Genomic DNA, 21436 nt, shown 5'->3' with positions numbered 1-21436 from the left:
CCCTTTCAGCACAGAAGTGATTCAACATGGAGTTCTTGAACTCACTTCCATTGTCGCAACGAATACTTTTGAGCTTCAGATTCAGCTGATTTTCCATTAGTACCACGAACCTCTTGATCAGCTCTGCGGTTTCACTCTTATTTGACAAGAAAAATACCCAAGTAAAACGTGAGTAATCATCAGTAATAACTAAGCAATAAGAGCTACGTGAAAGACTCAGTACGTGTACCGGACCAAACAGATCCATGTGAAGCAATTGAAACACAGATGAGTTGGAATTAAACACTTTCGGCTTGTGAGGTTTGCGGTGATGTTTGCCCAAAGCGCAAGCAACACATTTTTCAGTTGTTATAAAATCTTTGATTGGCAAACCTCGGACAATGTTGTTTTTAGAAAAACGGTTCAGGTTTTTGATATTTGCATGTCCAAGATGACGATGCCTCAACATGGCTTTATGTTCCGATACTTTTGAAAATAGACATGTAATTTCTTCTGGAACATTTCTGTTCATGTCGATCACGTAAGCATTATCTTTTCTTTGTGATCAAACAAGAACCCAGTCCTCTGGTATAATTATACCAGGCTTTAAAATCAAGCACTTTTTGTTCATGAAATTAGTTGAAAAGCCTTTATCACAGGTCTACGAAACACTGAGCAGACTATGTTTTAATTCAGGAACAAAGTTTACGTTTTCAAATCTCAAAACTCCATTACTTACCGTACCCTTCTGTGTGATTTTACCTTTCTCACCTCCCTCAAAGGAAACATAGCCTCCATTAAAGATCTGAATGTCGTTCAGTTGAGATATGTCCCCTGTCATGTGCGTGAAACGGCCACTATCAACAAACCATGGTCTGATGATATTCTTCCATAGCCGTTCCCACAACATGTGCGAGATCAGTTAGATTTTGGTACCTAGTCCATAGTCACTCTGGGCACACCAAGTTTATCAATTTGAGATACGGGTAGCCAAGACATGTCTTCTCGATTATCTAGAATTGCACATGAAGAGTTCTGAGGTTTAGAGACCGCAGACTTAGGTAGCCATTTGTAATTTGGTTTTAAAATTTTGTGGCTCACACAAATGACTTTCTTTGTCTCAGGTTTACGATCGGAAAACCATGAAAGATTTGATTTGGTTTTTAATTTCGATCCCGAAACGTGTGAAGGTTTCGAAATCAAACTCGGTTTTTCGACTTGTTTTCAAGACATGGCAAAAGTTGCTTGTCTAATTTTTGGCACGATCGGCCTTGTCTCGAATCCAATTTCCATCAAAAGGACTTGCCTTGAAATACTTTGATTCAATTGAATGTGATTTGCTGAAAGTATTCCGAGGCATGCTCCTCTGACGATGTCTATAATATGGGACATAAGGACGATGCGGACAGTTTCTAGCAATGTGACCAGGAATGCTATAGTTGAAGCAAGTTTGTCGCTTCACATGTAAATCTGGGTGGCCAATTCCTGGTCTCGATTTACTCTGCAAATTCTGCTGTCTCGCATCGACCTTAGTGGTTGATTTACTTGCACTTTTCATGTCTGTGTTTGTTGAGTATAACAGGTTTTGGTGGTGTGTATTTACCAGCATTTTCCTGTTTAACCTTAGTATTTAAAGATACATCACACTTATCAATACTACTAGAACATTCAACCACACAATTGTTTATGCTCTTAAAAACAGAGCCCACACAAGCATTAGTCTTAGCAGAGGATAAATCACACAGTTCAAAACAAGCATTATTAAAATTGTCTTTATTAGGCAAAACAGGTAAATCTTCCTCATCATCCACCCAATCCTCAATGATTACTTCATCTGCACACGAAGTAGAAATATTAGTATCATTCACTTTCATAACTGATTGAGCTGGTTTGACAAACCCGGGTATTATCCTTTCATTAATTTCAGGTTTACCGTATTTTAGAGATTTCTCTTTATCTTCCTCCACAACAAAAGGAGAAGGAGTATAATTATCATTGTATGGAGGTGGAACCTCAATATACCCAATTCCCTCACCCCTCTTTTCTTTCCATCTTAATTGCTTTTCAATCATTGACTCAACGACCGCACTAGAAACATCAAACTTTTTAAAATTGAACTCAGCGATTTCAAATTTATTCGTTAATTTAGCGTTTTCCAAAATAGATGCTTCAAGTTTGGCGGTTAGATTAGCAATTTTCTTATTGGCATCTAAGATGTGACAACACTTGACACTGAAATCACTTTGTAGTTTTAAAAAATCTTTGTTTGATGCTTCTAGTTTTTCTGTAAGACCCTTCTTAAGTTTCTTAAGTGTATAGTTTTCGTGTGTTATATTTTCCATTTCCCTAACAAGATTACTATTATGCACATGAAATAGCTCTACCTTTCTAATGCATGATTGAGAACATAAATTTGAGTTTACATCAGATGAACCAGCAAAATTGGAAGCCATGAAAGCAAACTGGAGACTCTTCACCTAATCTTCAACATCATCAACTTGAGTGAGGTTTGCAATCTGACCCTGAACATTGAGTGCCTCCATCTGATCAGTCTAATCAAACTGTTATGCAACTAACCCTTGCTCGTTTCTTCCATCAACAACATTATCTCCCCTTGCATCCTTCACAGGAACCAGAGCCCTTTCAGTATTTCCCTCCTTTGCTGGTTTTGTGCATTCTCTAGCAAAGTGTCCTGGTTCATGACAGTTGTAGCACCTGAGGTTTTCCTTGTTGAAACCCACCTTTTTGTTCGCATGTAAGTTCCAATTGTTCTTGCCAGTCCTTTTGGTGAACTTCTTTGCTCTGAATACAACCATGGCAATTTTCCAGGAGATGTCCATCTCTTCCATGTCATTAGGATGAATCTGATCCAGTTCAGTAGAACTAACTGGTTGAACAAGGTCTCCAGCAAGAAAAGCATTATAGCAATTCATGAAGCCTGCCATGAGAGCAATATTCTCTTGAGTTTCTTTTGAGATGGCAGGTCCTTGGGCAGGAGACTTGCTGGAAGAAGCAACACTGGGTTGGGGGTTGAGACTGTGGAGATGGCTGTGGGAAGAATATAGAAGCAGGCGGCTGTGGCTGAGATGTGGGTGGAGTGAATTGGCCTTGAGTTGATCTGAACATGGAAAACTTCCATTTGGCTGCTGCGGCTGCTAGTACACACCCTGAGAGGACTTGAACATTGAGAAGTTATCCTGTGATATCAGTGCATTGTTTGATGACGCGGCGTATCCAGCAGCAGTATACGAATTTGCATGGTTGATTGCTCGCTGCTTGTCATCCATATCACATGACTTAATGATAGCGATCACCTCAGATAGGGTTAGTCTAGAAAGATCCTTTGTCTTCTTGATAACAGCAACGTTCATATCCCATCCTTGTGGCAGAGAGTTGATCACATTGTTGTTGGTTTCAATGAGAGTTAAGTGTATGTTGGCTGATCTCATCTCAGTAACAAGTGTGACGAATCTTTGTAGCTGACTTTCCAAGGACTCACCCAAAACATGATTAAACATATTGAACTTTTTGCGCAGCAAGTCCTGACGACTGCGCTTCATGTCTTCATTTCCCTCATAGACCTCTATCAATGCCTCCCATAGGGCCTTTGCTAATTGCAACTCGCGGAAACCTTGAGCAATCTTAGGTGACAGGGCCATTGTAAGAGTGGCAAGTGCCTTCTCATCTTCTTCTACCTTGTCATAGTCAGCATCAACATACATTTCGATAGGCTTGACCGCGATCTCTCCTTCAGCTGTCTCATATGTGATCGGTTGAGGACCTCTAACTATGCTCCTCCACATCTTAGCGTCTTTCATCCTGACATACTTTTCAAATCTGAACTTCCATTCATAGAAGTCTTCATGCTTCAGTAGATGAGGCACACGTGTAGCGGTACCCATAATGGAGTCTAGCTCTTGGTGAAGTGCTGAGATGATGGATGCGTTGATGGATTGATCCATGATGATAAAACACCAAAAACAAACCCAAAGTCATCAAACAGAGAACCCAAAGACTGACCCGAGAACCAGATACTTGACCCAAGAACTGCTGAGTCAACCAGAGAACCGGAAAGCAAGAGGGCTATCCCGAGAACCTTGAAAATTGACCAAAAACAAGCAAAACAAGCCTAGAATTCTGTAACTTGCCCGAGAACACAGAATACTTCCCGAGAATGCTGAAATCCACCAGAGAACACAGAAAGACTTCCCGAAAAAAAAAAAAACACCGAGAACTGTCGAAACTTTCCCGAGAACGACGAATTGAACCCGAGAACAATGAATTTAGCCAGAGAACTTGAGAATGTCCCTGAAAACCTTGACTGCAGATCGTGAACTTTGAAATCTTCCCGAAAACTTCAAATTCAACCCGAGAACTAAGAATAGACAAACATATGGTAATTCTTGAATATTTAACTAAATCTCGAGAAAGATGGGATTCAAATTAAACGCAAGATATACCAAAATCTATTCTGAATTCAGTCTTCCTCACCCGAAGAACACGAAGAACACCTTTCTTCGAGATCCAGAAACCTTCAACACGAGAAACTTTCTTAGATCAAAAACAGAATCCTTGATATCACCAACGACCGAGCCTAGAATAGGTCTATAGGCTTTGATACCAATTGTAAGTCCTGTGAACGGATCTTTCAATGTGATATCAATATACTCGATGATTAGGCGGAAACTAATCACCAAGCTGATTCTATGAGGCAATAAAGAACACAAGCAAAACACACAAAGAAGCTTCAAAACACAAGTATATTATACACCGGGTGCTTAAGCCCTTAACTTACACTATTTAATAATAATGGACGAACAACCTTGACCTAAACTATATACATCGTATATATAGTTATACCAACCTAGGCCCAAAACAACAAAAGCCCACCGAGATCAACAGATATCGGTTTACATAATACAGCCCAAACTAAACCCAAAATACAAGCATAAACCACAAGTCATTGCCCAACAGTACAAAAGAAGATTAGACAAACTGGAAGAAAGGAGGAAGGCTCAATCTGAAAAAAATAAAGAACCAATGATTGAGGCTCTCCACAAACTTGAAGAAACAATTGACTTAGAAGATGAGAGAGAAGATGAGGAGGGGTCAAAGGATGTTGAAATAGAGAATGAAGACACAGACTATCTGATTAGTTTGGACTATGACATTAAGTACCTTCAAAGACTAACAAAAGAAGAAATGGCAAAAGAAGCTGAAGGGTGGAGGATGAGGAAGTCTAAAAGAGAAACTTTGATCAAAGCTGTCACAAGCTTGCATTCCTAAACTTACAATCTTTTGACACAATAGACAGACTATACAGGAGTGTTCTTGAGGACGACGTCTCAGATTATGTGAAAAAGGTATCAAAGAAGAAGGTAGAGGGAGAAAAAGTGTTAAAAGAGTCAGACAGTAGCAAAAAGAGAATTGAAAAGAAAGCCAGTGAAGAAACAGAATATGAGTCATTGAAGGCAAAACATAATGACATAAAATTTCTTCAACTATATGTCAACAGCTATGAGTCCTTGATAAAGCTTTTTTCTGAAGAACTAAAAAGAAAAATTCAACTTGTGAAAGACTCCTACAAAGATAAGAAAAGTCAGGAAGAATATGAAAGAGAACAAGAGCTAAGGTTGAGATTGGCAAGAGAAAGAGAAGAAGCTAAGAAGAAAGAAGAAGAGGTGAAGAGGTTGTTTGAAGATCGTCAGAGGATAGAAACATTGAAAGGATCGTCATGGGGAAGAGAATGACAGAAGAACAGTTTCAAAACATGTCTCACGAACAATTAATTGAAATATATAATAGAGAGTAGAGACTGTATTTGGAAACCCAGAGAAAACTGCAGGAAGATAGACTGAGAGCTGAAGAGGTGGTTCGAGCTGAAATGATGAGTGCCCTTCACAAAAAGGGAGCAAAAATGTGGTTAGTAGTGCAGACAGATGAAACAATTAGAAGGTGGTATGTAGAGGAAGGGCTCGACAAATTAAAGACAACTCAGCAAGGGAGCTCGAGCCGAACCCCAAGGTCTGAGAGTGTGAGGCCCGTGCCACCAAGAAATTTAAATCTACCCACACATCTCTTCTTCGATAAATGATCCAAGACCTTGAGGGTTATTACTGAAGATAAAGAAGAACATCTCATCATCTTTAGAGATGACTTTAGAAACTTTACAAAAGAACAATTGACCAAGATGGTTGAATTGACATTGTATGACAATCAAATCAGAAGTCAGCCATCTGGTCAACAAAGAAATGATCTCTCAAAATTTATAAAAGAACAAGCAGAAAGGGGATTCCTATTCTTGCAACAGAAGAGGAGAGAGATAAGAAGCCAGACAGAGAGGGAGAAAAGAAACAAAAGGATAAATGAAGTGCATATCTCTGAACTCTCCCTCTTTGAGGTAAAGAAAAGAAAGTCTCAAGCAAGCAGCTCACTTGGTAAAAGGTAGACGTTAAAAGAGTGGTTAGCTATGAGAGAAGTAATGCAGGAGCCAAACTCATTGGTGCAACAATTTGGGAGAATCACGTACATAACCTACAATTGGCACAATGATTCAATTTCATTTAGAAATGAGTCTGGCATACCCATTGCAGTGATAAGACATGATGAAGATCTCAAATTTATGCATCCACAGGACCTTCAAGACTTGATTGATGCTAAATTTCTATATGACTCCTCTGATGTCGTAGAGCTAGATATGATTAAACAAAAGGCTGCCTTCGTGAAGAGAATGAAAGAAAGAACTGATACTGAAAGCAGGAGGAGAAGATAGCAGAAAAGGGATAAATGATGATTAATTTTTCTTTCTGTTTATCTTGTAATTTCTATTTGAGTTGTACTTGATGTAAAAACTTTAATTTGTAATGCCCAAGAGGCAGAATTCCTACTTATGTAATGAAATAACATGTTCTTTTTATGATATATCTTTAATGTCTGATACATGTGTAACTCTATGCAGGTATGTTTTGGTGCATCTGAGCTTGTTCCAATCTAGGGGGAGATTGTTGGGTCGGATTTATGATAAGGAAGATTGGAATCTTCTCAACCTCCTCAGAAAACGGCTAAGTATGGACTTCGAGTAAGCCTAGACGATCAAGCATGGTTTTACTACTTCGAGCAAGGTCTTCAGAACCTTAAACGGTTAATTCTTCTAAGTGTTAAGGCTTCGAGCAAGCTACACTTCAACGAGCAAGAGTGTTCTTCTATCGAGCATGGATTGCCAATCGAGCAAACAGCTTGATCATACAAGTTTTAACCAAGTGTTACGAGCACATGATGATCGAGCACATGGGGACAAGCATGGATGCAATAAGTGTTGGACTCGTTATGCCCAAGACACATTTTTTTATTGATGTGGCTAGTATGTCATGATCCAAGTCGGGTCATACCCAATAACAAGCTAGACAAACACCAATAATATTTGTTTGTATATGATATGATCATAACAAATGATTATTAACACTTGAGTTATTTAGAAAGTGGTTTCTAAATACTATGTACTTGTGAAATAAATAAATCATATGGATGATTTAGACTTTGAGAGAGAGAGAGCATTCCATAGTGTTATTTAAGTTGGTTAAATAACAATATGTGAATAATGTTACCTACCATGTTCTCCATATTGTGTTATTTAAGTTGGTTAAATAACTATATGTGTTATTGGATAGTTATAAAAAAAATTGATAATAATTATAACAAGAAAGGAAGGGGGCCGCCCCCCCTCTCTTTCACCTAGTTATTATTTTATTATTAATTCAAGATAGTGGAGACATGCAAAGTTTTCTATTGGTGAAAAAGGAGGTGCATTTGAATGAAAAAATAAACTCTCACTCTCTCATTTTTGTGTGTGACACAACCACAAGTAATCAACAAGCAATAGAGGAAATATCCTCTCAACTCTTCTTTCTCTCTTGGTGATTTCGGCCAAAGGAAGGAGCAAGAAGGAAGTGCTTTCAAGTGTAAAATCCTAGCTTAATCAAGGTGTATTGTCAGAGGCTTGGGGTATGCAAGCTTGAGGACCTTCCCTTTGAAACTCTTGCCTTCCATCTATCCTCTCCTTCACCCGGATTTGATACTCTTGAAAGGTAGCTTTAACATGCATGTACTTTTAGTGACATGCATGTGTTTGATAGTATGTATTTCGTATTTGGATCCAGGCTTGGGTTTTGCATGTGTAAAACTGGTTTTATACATATCAAATTAACAAGATTTAAAACTAATTTCCACTACGTTTTTGGTAAAATTGGGATTTTATCATTTTGATAATCTTGTTAAAACCTAACAATGGCATTAAGAGCCGCTTATACAGATGCATGCTTCATTAGACCCAAAACTTTTTGGATCTATGGTGGGGTTTTACCATATGGCCGAAAATTTTGGGGGTTTTGGTTACCCCATGGTTTTTCAAGGTATAATTTACATGCATGTGGTGGTAATCTTGAAAAACTAAGTCATTTGGATGATTATTTGTGTCGTTTGGACAAAACCCGAAACTTTCGGTTTTGTCATGTTTGGGCCGAAAGTTTTAGGGAAAGGGGAACCATTTTTGGGTCTTGTGTTATTGCATATTTGGATATGTAATAGATGTTCACAACCTAGCCATGGCCTTGTATTTGGTTGAATGTTTGTGTTGATTGTTTGTTTATTCAAATGGTTGTTTGTTCATTCAGTATGGTTGTAATATTTATTTGCGTTTGTAATCTATTTATTCTTTCAAATGGTTTGTAATAATAAGTATATTAGATGCATTTCTTTTAATAGAGAAAAATGTATTAGGATATATTTTGTAAAAGAAGATGCAAGGAAGGAGGCCCAAATAAAATGAAGGAGACCACAACACGGGGGTGAACACTTGGAGCATTTGGATGCGGGATCAAATGGGAGTTCACCGACACAAGCTCATGTCCTTTTGAGTCTCTTAGGAGAGACCTTTTGACACACTTGTCTTCGGTCAACAAGTGTGGGCAACATTAGGAGGCTATGGTTATGAACTTGTGGTTGTGTATGTTTTATGCTTGCATGGTTGATTTACATTTGTTTGTATGTTGTTACAATTTGGATTGTTAACTACTTAAATCAACAACTAGCATAAAATTGGTTCCTTAGAAATCGTTAGGTAATAAAAATTGGTTTTATTAAAGGCTAATGATTTCATAATAAAATGGGTTTTATTAATAGGAACTTTGAAAAATGTGTTTTTCAACTTAGTACCATACATTTGAATGCATGCAAATGAAAGGTACATAAAAAGTTTTCCAATCTAGTATTTTGAAAACTAAAATCCCTTTTATAAAATAAGTTGAACACCATCCTTTTATACGACACTTGAATCACTTGGGAACTCGGTGTGGGATAAAGGTCACCTAACCGCATTAGAGGAAACTTGTGAGTTTGAGGTGAGTTTGCCATATTTGTGGGATAAAGGTCACCTAACCACTTGTATGTGTAAACTCACACGTGTGTGTAAGTAGGACGACTTAAATTGGAAACCATGTTAATAGGGTCACCGAAGCATGGCGTACAATGGTGTTGATGGGATTAAACATGTCGACTAAACATAAGATGTTTAACCGATCCCATAAAACTAGAAGTTGCAAAGGGTTGCAATCGTCAAACGTTGACTACCTTGTTAATTTAATAGTGGGATAATGGTCACCTAACTACTATTTGAATGTAACGTTGTTTTCTAGATTTTAATCATTAATTGTCTTGGAGACATAAAAGAGTATTAACGATTAAAATAATTGATATCGAAAATACTAAAATTGAGCTTTGTTATATTTGTAGATGGCCGCAATAAACAATCCACCTAACGTCATTATTCCACCCGTTAATAACCTATCACTAAGATCTATTCTCGATAAGGATAGTCTAAACTATACCAACTTTATGGATTGGTATCAAAACTTGAGAATCGTTCTCAAGCAAGAAAAGAAATACTACGTATTAGAGGATCCTATTCCCGATGAACCTAGCATTGACGATGCCGAAGACCATAACAATTGGGTTAAGCACAATGAGGATTCGATGCAAGTTTCTTACCTCATGTTGGGAACTATGATTCCCGAGATTCAAAAGGACTTTGAACTTCATGGGGCGTACGACATGATCACCCAACTTAAGGAAATGTTCCTTACACAAGCTAGGGTGAAACGCTTCTAAACGGTTTGAGCGCTTCATGCATGTCGTATGGAAGAAACCCAATCGGTCTCATCTTATGTACTTAAGATGAAAAGCCACATTGATCGTCACGAGCGCCTTAATTGACCCGTCTCAAAAGAGTTAGCCACGGATTTGATCCTAAATGGGCTAACAAAGAGGTTTGAGACATTTTTTATGAATTATAACATGAATGGATGGGACAAGAGCATTGGTGAGATTTATGCAATGCTTAAAACGGCCAAGACGGGAATGGGTAAAAAGGTTTTGCCCGTTCTCACGATCAATGAGGGAGGCAATAGGAAGAGGCGTCACCCGGAACACAAGGCAAAGGTTGCCAAAGGTAAGAGACATGTCAAGGGAAAGTTCAAGGGAAAGGAAAAGTGAAACCACCTAAACCAAAGAAGCTAAAGGTTAGCTTGGAGGATCTATGAGCAATTGTCCAACCCATCTCAAAGAGTTGAAAGCTAAGAGGGATGCGGGGCAAACCTCGGGTACAACTTTCATGATTCATATTGATCTTAATCTTATTTCCTCTAACAGATGGGTATTGGATACCGGATGTGGAACTCATATTTGCAATTTATTGCAAGGGCTTAAGGGAAATGAAGGATTCAAGAAAGGAGATATTAGTCTCTTCATGGGCAACAGAGCAAAGGTTGTTGTTGAAGCCTGAGGAGACTACACATTGAAGCTTCCAAATGGTTTGGAAGTTATTTTAAAAGACATTTCTATGCTCCTAGTTTGACTAGGAACATTATCTCCGTTTCTTTGTTAAGACAATATGGGTTTGATTTTAAATTTGTGAACAATGGTATTTGTGTTTTCATGAATGATGTCTTTTATTTTAAAGCAATGCCGTCTAATGGCATTTATGAATTAGTTCATGATAACACATACTTTGATAACACGTTGAACCAATCAAGCACCAAGAAACTAAAAATGGATTTGAGTAATACTTATCTTTGGCATTGTCGCCTTGGTCATATAAACAAAGATCGCATACATACACTTCAAAAGAATGGTCTTTTGGAATCAAGTGATGATTCATTTGATAAATGCGAGTCTTGTTTACTTGGAAAGATGATCGAGAACCCCTTTAGTGGAACAAATGAAGGGGCAAAAGACTTATTAGGTATCATACATTTGGATGTATGTGGTTCCTTTAAGGCAATGACAAGGAATGGTGAAAGATACTTCATTACTTTTATCGATGATTATAGTCGTTATGGGTATGTGTACTTGTTAAGACACAAAGATGAAGCCTTTGAAATGTTCAAAGTCTTTCAAAATGAAGTACAAAATCAACTCGATAAAACCATCAAAGTACTTCGTTCAGATAGAGGATGTGAATACCTAAGTGATGCTTTCCGAGATCATATTAGAAGTTGTGGAATCATCTCACAACTTACTCCACCCGGAACACCACAACATAATGGTGTGTCCGAAAGGAGGAATCGAACTCTATTGGATATGGTTCGATCTATGATGTCTAGAAGCACATTACCTCTATCATTTTGGGGTTTCGCTTTGCTCTCCGCGGCCCGTATTTTAAATATGGCCCTAACCAAGAAAGTGGACAAAACACCTTTTGTAATATGGAATGGAAGGGTTCCATCATTGTTATATTTAAAGGTATGGGGTTGTGAGGCTTATGTCAAGAATAACACCCAAAACAAACTTGAAAATAGATCCACTAAGTGTATCTTTGTAGGATATCCCACGGATTCCATGGGATATTATTTCTACAACCCAACCAAGCAAAAGGTATTTGTTGCTGAAAAGGCCGAGTTCATGGAAAGTAAGTTCCTTATGGAAGGTACTAATAGAACGGTGGAACTCGAGGAGGATCGAGAACCACAAGCCAATACACGTTTGGTTGATACTAGCAATCAACAAGAGGTTGTTGAAAATGATCAAATGGTTGATCAAGACACACAAAACGTTTGCAAATCTGGTAGGATTAGTCATCCACCCGAAAGATATGGATTTTTCATGGATGGATGCGATGTGGTAGATTCGGATGAACCCACCACATACCGTGATTGATGTGTTGTAAAACACTCGTATTTTCCGCACGTTTTATCTACGTATTGTATTATATTTTATATGTTTTAACTCGTTTTAGATAGGTTTTACATAATTTTATTCATATTGTAGGTTTTGGGTGAAAGGAAGAGAGAAACCGAGCTTTTGGAGTAGTTTACGAGCCTTTTACGCATACGTTTTCAAGTAAAAACTCGAGGCCCGGTCCGTTACATCATGGAAAAGCCCAAGCCTCATATTATAACATAACATAAAAAAGAAAAAAAACCTAGAGTGGGCAGCTACCTAGTGATAGCAGCAGGCAGAAAAGGAGGAAGGAAGAAAAAGTTTTTTCGGCTTAGAGTTTGATCGTGTGATGGCTAGAGAAGGAAGAAGACACAAGAACCAAGCCTCGGGGACGTTTCTCATCAGTTGTAGAAGCCAAGAACAGCCCGGAATTCATCCATATCCTTTCTTTTCATAACATTGTTCATCATCTTTTTATACTTGTTCAATTGATTACTAGTTTTGCGATTGATTGAAAGATTGAAGTGTTTATGAGTAGGATTGATTGTTGAATGATTTTTGAGATGATTGGTATGAGTTTTATGGTGTTTTTATTGAGTATATGCTGCTGTCCAAATAATATGTTAGGCTAATCTTGTTAGTTCTACCTAGGAATGATGATTATTGTTAGGTTTTGATAGGTTTTATGGATTGTTTGATTGATAGACTTGAATTGTTATTGTAAAGTTTGATTTTGACATGAAATAGGTTGTTTTTAAGGGCTGGAAATTTTGGTGATTCATTGCATAAACCCCGTGTGTTGATTGATTAGTTTTGTAATGATTGATCGGTGCTTTGTTTGATTCTAGACTTGGTGTTTAGGGTTTGTTTGCGGTAGGAACAACCATAGGGTTTTGTTGCATGATTATTTGGTTAAAGTACAGCGGTTAGGAACCTTCCTAGAGACCGATAGGTGATAAGAAGTTAGGGTTGTCTCATTGCCTTTACATGCTAGATTAAGGATTGCGCGAGAGCGAGTTCGTTTCTTGTCAGGTTTAGGTGTTTTGAGCGACTAGTTGATCTATTTTGGTTTAAGTTGAATTTTTCCTCTATCCTTGGTTGTGTAGTATTCATTGCCATTAGGGTCGAGTGTTGGTGAGACCGAGAGGTGATCCTTCATTAGAACACGTTAGCAATTGTTTCCCGGTTTGGTCATTTTAGGCGATTTTGAGTAGTTTAGGCTTGTTGAGTGAGACCGAGAGGTGATCCAGTGAGCCCGAGCGATCCTTAGTCGTGTCATCTTTAGGGACCGGTGTCTTGAAGTCATTCAATCCATTAGCTTGTTAGGCCTATAATTTGATTAATACCTAGGTAGACGTTTTTCTCCATCCTAAGTTAACACAGTTAGTTTTTCGTTAAGTTTTCTATTTTTAGTAAGTTTTGTTAGTTAGTCCAGTTAGTTCAGTTAAGTTAAAAGTAACCAAAAATCAATATAATATTATTCTAAGGTAGGTCTTGTCTAGGGTCAGTAATCATTAGCGTCTTACGTGTCCACGTGTTCGATACTCGGACTTCCTAGGTCTATACTACTTGCGATCGGTACACTTGCCAGTTGTGTGTGGTTTTAAGATTTTCGTTTTAATATTAAAGCTTAGTTGTGAGGGTCATTATTATAGGGTTATTAGACACACAGCAAGTTTTTGGCGCCGTTGCCGGGGACACGGTTTTAGGCGTTTTGAGAGCAATCCGAGTTAGGACTTATCTTTTGTGCTACTTGTAATTATTTTTTTTTATGTGATTTATTTGTTAGAATAGTTTAGATAATCTTATTTCTCATTATAGTTTTTATGCGACAGACTCGATCTCGTGGACCACCCGACACTGAAGCATTCCCCGAGCCAAAGAGACAGTTTCGTGAGAGACATCGTCCCGTTTCACCCTCGTCCACTTCTTCATCCGTTAACCCCGACGATAGGGATAGGATCATGGGCGACATTCCACCGAGGATGACAGTTGCGGACCGGGCCCGACCGGCCAATGCTGGCGCGAGATCCAGCACGCAACACCCGCCATTGGAGTTGCTACGAACTGGCAGATCCCATCGAACATTCTAAATACCATTGCTCATTCTGCTCAGTTTCACGGGTTTCTTCACGAGAACCCGCACTCTCATCTCACCCGCATCGTGCGTAACTGCGACACTTTCCGTCTTGCGGGCGTTTCCGAAGACGCCATTAAGCTCCGCGTCTTTCCGTTTTCGCTCGCTGATCAAGCGAGTCTGTGGCTCGAGTCCCTCCCACAGGGCTCTATAACTACTTGGGCTGCCATGCAGACCCAATTTCTTGAAAAATACGATCCTCCGGCTAAGGCCGCTCGTTTGCGTAACCAGATACATTCTTTTCAGATGGAGGACACCGAGAGTTTTTACGAGACCTGGGAGCGATTCAAGAATCTATTAGCGTTGTGCCCGAACCACGGCTTGCAAGATTGGGCGGTCGTCGAGAAATTTTATAATGGAGTGACGTACGCGATGCAGAGTATGCTCGACACGGCGGCGGGAGGAAATCTGTTAACAACTAAGGACTCTGATGATTGTATCGCTTTATTCAATGGGCTAGCTATGAGTGGATACCAGAGGCCACCCGCTAGAGGAGGTAAGACCGTCGATTCCATCTCACGAGGCATACATTCGGTGGACACGACCACCGCATTGATAGCACAGGTCGAGGCGTTGGCGAAGATGGTGAAGGATATGCAGACGAAGAGCAAGTTGTGTGAGATCTGCAGAGGGGGGCATGATATCGTTCAGTGCCCAGTCAATTCGCAGGAGGAGGCCATAGACTTCATAGGAAATCCAAACCGAAATCCATATTCTTTCAATTCTTATAATTCGGGATGGAGAGGCAATTAGAACTCCAACTGGAGGAGCGGCAATCAGCCTGGTTTTCAGCAACGCCAGAGCCTTTTTGAGGATGCCGGCGAGGGAGAGAGTAGTGGGGAGAAGAAGCCCACTTTGGAGGAGATGATGGCGCAACAGACGCAGATGTTGTCGCAGCTTATGACGCGTGAGGATTCACGACACAAGGAGACGCAGGAGAAGCTTCGAGAGCACGAGCAGTTCATGAGGAATCAAGGAGCGTCGATTCAGAGTCTCAAGCGGCAGATGGGGGAGATAGCCAGCCGATTGAACGAGAGGCCGTAGGGTTCACTACCGAGTAACACCGAGCAGAACCCGAAGGGATTCACTAAAGATGTGACAACGAGGAGCGGTGCAGGGGCACGAGAGGAGCCCGGGATTCGGCAGAGAGGATTCATCGAGGAGCCTGCAGTAGTTCTAGAGGAGCAGGTGGATGAGGAGATTCAGATGGAGTCTCCACCGGGCCAGGTGCATCAGAGGAGCAGCCTAGGGAATTCAGCACAGGCCGAGAGACAGCAGCTACCAAGCGAGCCGCCGAGAGTCTACAAGCCCAGAGTACCATACCACGGGAGACTCCGTAGAGATAGAGATGAGGAGCAGAATTCCAAATTTCTTGATCTTTTGAAGCAGCTTCACCTTAACATTCCATTCCTTGAGGCACTGACTCAGATGCCTAAACACACGAAGTTCCTCAAGGATATCCTTTCAAATAAGGAGAAGCTTGCTGAGGTCGCATCCATCCCATTGAGTGCTAGCTGTTCTGCTGTCTTACAGAGGAAATTACCAGAAAAGATAGCCGATCCAGGCAGTTTCACAATTCCCTGCATCTTGAGTGATGATACGTTTATTCATGCGCTGGCTGATCTCGGTGCCAGTATTAATCTCATGCCGTATTCCGTGTATCGCAAGCTGGGTCTAGGCGAACCGAGGCCCACCAGGATGAGTATCCACCTTGCTAATCGTTCTGTGAAAAACCCTCGAGGGGTGGTCGAGAGCATGCTAGTTCATGTTGACAAGTTCATCTTCCCAGTGGACTTTGTCATTCTGGACATGAACGACGATGATAGCGTACCACTGATTTTAGGCTGACCATTCCTTGCCACTGCACAGGCGTTGATCGACGTCTGCGAGGGTAAATTGATTTTGAGAGTTGGGGATGAGAACGTCACCTTTGACATTCGACAGTCACTGAAACACCCCAAGTCTGCTGATGACTCCCTGTACTTTATCGATACCATCATGGAGCATGTTGGGGAGTTTTTCAGCGAGATCTGTGGAGGATCCGCCTCCGACACTTAGATTCTCGATAGGGACATTCCGGAGATTGAGATGGTTGCTATGACCGATCAGTCAACAGAAGATGACGCCGAGTCACATCACCCTGATTCTGAAGTGTCTAATGGGATCGTACGTGACGATCCGATGGACCGACCTTCTGTCGAGAGCCTCCCTCCTTCCTTAGAGCTTAAGAATTTACGCCCATCTGGAGTACGCGTTTTTGGACGAGGAGAGGAAGTTGCCGGTTATTGTCGCATCTGCTTTGATGGAGGTCGAGAGAGAGAGACTGTTGAGGGTGCTTCGAGAGCACAAGGAGGCCATTGCATGGAAGATTATCGACATCAAGGGTATCAACCCTTCGTTTTGCACACATAAAATCCTCATGGAGGATAATTATAGGACTGTCGTTCAGCCGCAGCAGCGGCTTAATCCGAAGATGCAGGAGGTCATGAAGAAGGAGATCATCAAACTCCTTGATGCGAGGATCATTTTCCCCATTTCTGATAGTTCGTGGGTTAGTCCAATCCAAGTGGTTCCTAAAAAGGGTGGCATGACTGTCGTCACCAATGAGAGGAACGAGCTCATTCCCAGTAGGATTGTGACCGGTTGGAGAGTCTGCATCGATTACCGCAGATTGAATGATGCCACGAGGAAAGACCACTTTCCTCTACCTTTCATTGATCAGATGTTGGAGCGTTTGGCAGTCAGCAGTACTACTGCTTCTTAGATGGTTTCTCCGGGTACTTTCAGATTCCTATTGCTCCCGATGACCAGGAGAAAACCACGTTTACTTGCCCATACGGTACGTTTGCCTATCAACGTATACCGTTCGGACTGTGTAACGCTCCAGCCACATTTCAGAGGTGCATGGTGGCTATATTTCATGACATGATCGAGGACTCCATGGAGGTGTTCATGGACGATTTTCTGTATTTGGGAGCTCTTTCGATCGGTGTCTCTCCAACCTTGAGAGGATGTTGGCTCGATGCGTTGACAACTACCTAGTTCTTAACTGGGAGAAGTGTCACTTCATGGTTCCCGAGGGCATCGTTTTGGGGCATCGTATTTCAAGTGCGGGGATAGAGGTCGACTGAGCGAAGGTCGATACCGTCTCTAATCTTCCCCCGCCCACTTCCGTGAGATCCATCCGGATTTTTCTGGGTCATGCTGGGTTCTATCGCCGGTTCATTAAAGATTTTTCTAAGATTGCGAGACCCATGACCAAACTCTTGGAGAAGGATGCCCCATTTGTGTTTTTTGAGCAGTGTATCGAGGCGGTTGATCTTTTAAAAGACAAACTCGTTAACACCCCGATCATGATTGCTCCCGACTGGTCGCTTCCTTTTGAGTTGATGTGTGATGCGAGCGACTTCACAGTCGGAGCAGTTCTTGGACAGCGGAAGGATAAACACTTCCATCCGATCTACTATGCTAGCCGGACCCTGAATGGTGCACAGGAGAGTTACACCACCACCGAGAAAGAGCTTCTAGCTATGGTGTTCGCATTCGTTAAATTCAGTTCCTATCTTGTTCTGTCCAAGACGATTGTGTACACGGATCATTCTGCCATTCGTTACCTCTTTAGCAAACAGGATGCTAAGCCACGCCTTATCTGATGGATCCTGTTGCTTCAAGACTTTGATATCGAAATCCGTGATAAAAGGGGGCCGAGAATGTGGCGGCCGATCATCTTTCGTGTCTTGAGGGAGCTGAGTTAGGAAAGCCGGGGGTCAGGATTAATGACCACTTTCTGACAGAGAGTCTTATGTTTGTTTCGACTCAGGATGAGGGTTTCCCATGGTTCGCCGACTTCGCGAACTATCTTGCGGACGGGTTCTACCCGAAGATGTCTTACCAGCAAAAGAAGAAATTCTTTGCTGATGTTAAGTTTTACCTGTGGGATGACCCATATCTTTTTCGTATAGGTGCTGACCAGTTGATCAGGAGGTGTGTTTATGTTAAGGAGGGATGGCAGATTCTGAGCCATTGCCATGTTGGACCGACAAGAGGTCACCACGGTGCGTGTTTGACGGCAAAGAAGGTGTTTGATTGTGGTTTTTATTGGCCTTTGGTTTTTAAGGATGCGCACGCGTTTGTGAGGAGTTGTGATCGTTTCTAACGGGTCGGCAACATTTCTTCGCGAAATGAAATGCCCCACAATGCTATTCAGGTTTGTGAGGTTTTCGATGTGTGGGGCATTGATTTCATAGGACTGTTTCCATCTTCGCGTGGGAACAAGTATATACTCGTGGCGGTTGATTATGTCTCGAAGTGGGTTGAGGCCAAGGCCTTACCCACTAATGATGCCCGAGTTGTACTTCGTTTTCTCAAGAGCCTTTTTGCTCGTTTTGGTGTCCCGAAGGCGTTGATCAGTGATAGAGGGACTCACTTCTGCAATGCGCAGATGGAGAAGGCGTTGCGTCGCTATGGGGTCACCCATCGGCTTACAACCTCCTACCACCCACAAACTAGTGGGCAGGTAGAAGTGAGTAATCGGGGGATCAAATGTATTCTTGAGAAAACGGTTGGTTCGAATCGTCGGGATCGGTCCGAAAAGTTAGATGATGCGTTGTGGGCCTTCTGTACAGCCTACAAAACTCCTACGGTTCCACACCGTTTCGGATGATTTATGGGAAGGCTTGCCACCTGCCTGTCGAGTTGGAGCACCGTGCTTCTTGGGCCCTACAGAGGGTCAATCTTGATATGTTCGCCGCGGAGGCCACTCGGTTCCACTAGTTGCACGAGTTAAAGGAGCTGAGAGATCACGCCTACGCCCAGTTGTTCAGGTATAAGTAGTAGATGAAGGAACTGCACGATATGAAATAAAAGGGTAACAAGCAGTTCAAGTGTGGGGATTTGGTTTTATTGTATAACTCCCGGTTGAGGTTATTCCCGGGAAAGTTGAGATCCCGATGGTCGGGACCGTTCACGGTCACTGAGGTCTTCCCGTACGGCACTGTTGAAATAGAGGATAAAGGTGGGAAGTTTAAGGTGAACGGTAATAGACTGAAGCACTACATTGGTGAGCCGGTGACTGACTAGACGGTCGAGGTATTCTACCTTGACGCGCTCTCCGGGACTTAGACGCGATGGATGCAAACTCGGGAGACTGCCCGAGTTGTAGAGTTTGTATTTGCGTATTTGTGTAATGCTATCTGTTTTCTTTGTTTTTTCTATTTCAGGTTGTTCCAAGATGAAACCGCTCGTACTCAATCTCCATTCGAGTCGGTCGATTTAAGGAGTATCCTATATATATATAAAAAAAAAGCATAAAAACCAAAAACACAAAAATATGTTTATTTCTTTATGTTTTTGTTTTCTGTATTGTACGCAGCTACATGCGAGCGAGTTTGAGTTTTGATGGTTACATTATGCGCATAGTAGCTATAGTGGCGTTGTGTGTGGTAGGTCTTGTCTAGGGTCAGTAATCATTAGCGTCTTACGTGTCCACGTGTTCGATACTCGGACTTCCTAGGTCTATACTACTTGCGTTCGGTACACTTGCCGGTTGTGTGTGGTTTTAGGATTTTCGTTTTAATATTAAAGCTTAGTTGTGAGGGTCATTATTATAGGGTTATTAGACACACATCAGTGATGCAATGTCACAATCCGATTGTGACAAATGGCTTGAAGCCATGAACGTAGAGATGCAATCCATGCATGACAACCAAGTATGGGACTTGGTTGTACCACCTCTTATTCCAAACCGGTTGGAAGTAAGTGGGTTTTCAAGAAGAAAACCGATATGTATGGAAACTTGGATGCTTATAAAGCTAGACTTGTAGCAAAAGGTTTCACTCAAACTCAAGGGGTTGACTATGATGAAACTTTTTCTCCCGTAGCACTTCTAAAGTGTATTAGGACATTGTTTGCCATAGCCGCATATTATGACTATGATATATGGCAAATGGATGTCAAAACCTCCTTCCTAAATGGGCACCTTGAGGAATATGTCTATATGGTTCAACCCGAAGGTTTTGTCGATCCACAACATCCTAACAAAGTATACAAGTTAAAGAAATCAATCTATGGATTGAAACAAGCATCTAGAAGTTGGAATCACCGATTTGATGAAGAAGTTAAGAAATTTGGATTCATCAAGAATGGTGATGAAGCTTGTGTGTATAAGAAAGCTAGTGGGTGCATCATTACTTTCTTAGTATTGTATGTTGATGACATACTACTATTTGGGAATGACATTCCAACCATGTAAGGGGTAAAAGCATGGCTTGGAAGTTGTTTTTCTATCAAGGATCTTGGTGAAGCCGCCTATATTTTGGGAATAAAGATCTATAGTGATAGATCAAGGCGATTGATAGGTTTAAACCAAAGTGCATACATTGACAAAATCTTGAAGAGGTTCAAGATGGAGAACTCTAAGAAAGGTTTGGTACCTATTCCAAGAGGAAAGATATTGAGTAGGTCTCAATGTCCAAACTCAAAGGATGAGCAAGAGAAAATGAATGGAATCCCATACGCATCGGCTATTGGATCCATCATGTATGCAATGGTATGCACCAGACCGGATGTCTCATGCGCTTTAAGCATGACAAGTAGATTCCAACATAATCCGGGAAGTAGCCATTGAATGGCGGTTAAGAGTATATTGAAATACCTTAGAAGGACTAAGGATATGTTTCTAATATACGGTTCGAGTGAGGAGGAACTCGTTGTAAAGGGTTACACGGATGCGAGTTTCCAAACCGATCGAGATGATTCTATATCACAATCGGGATATGTTTTCGTTATGAATGGTGGGGCTATCTCTTGGAAGAGTTCAAAGCAAGACGTGGTAGCATTATCCACCACGGAATCGGAATACATCGCCGCCTCATTGGAAGCTCAAGAAGCTGCGTGGATTAAAAAATTCATTACCGACCTAGGGGTAGTCCGTATTATTCAGGACCCTCTAGAGATCTTTTGTGACAACGAGGGTGCGATTGCACAAATCAAGGAACCTCGTGCACATCAAAAGACAAGGCACATTATGCGGAGGTTCAACTACACAAGGGATGAAGTTGAAAAGGGAAAGATATGTATTCGCAAAGTTCACACCGATCAAAACATTGAGGA

At 41.2% G+C, this 21436-nt stretch overlaps 1 protein-coding gene across 1 annotated transcript; it reads right to left on the bottom strand.

Annotated features, from left to right (window-relative positions):
* Window positions 1-3134: 3134 nt before the first annotated feature.
* Window positions 3135-3941, bottom strand: LOC143628476 (uncharacterized). The gene has a single exon (XM_077098065.1). It carries the CDS (start codon window positions 3939-3941, stop codon window positions 3135-3137), a length of 807 nt encoding a protein of 268 aa, XP_076954180.1.
* Between the last annotated feature and the right edge of the window lie 17495 nt (window positions 3942-21436).

The sequence above is a fragment of the Bidens hawaiensis genome, unplaced genomic scaffold, assembly GCF_021521415.1.
Source record: "Bidens hawaiensis isolate Kalapana, Puna unplaced genomic scaffold, B.hawaiensis_p1.1 tig00005003_1, whole genome shotgun sequence".
NCBI classification, from domain to species: Eukaryota; Viridiplantae; Streptophyta; class Magnoliopsida; order Asterales; family Asteraceae; genus Bidens; species Bidens hawaiensis.
This window is presented reverse-complemented; position numbering and strand designations above follow the sequence as displayed.

What these genes read in the sequence shown, in the direction of transcription:
- LOC143628476 (XM_077098065.1), bottom strand. Translation starts at nt 3,941, where the DNA reads ATGGATCAATCCATCAACGCATCCATCATCTCAGCACTTCACCAAGAG.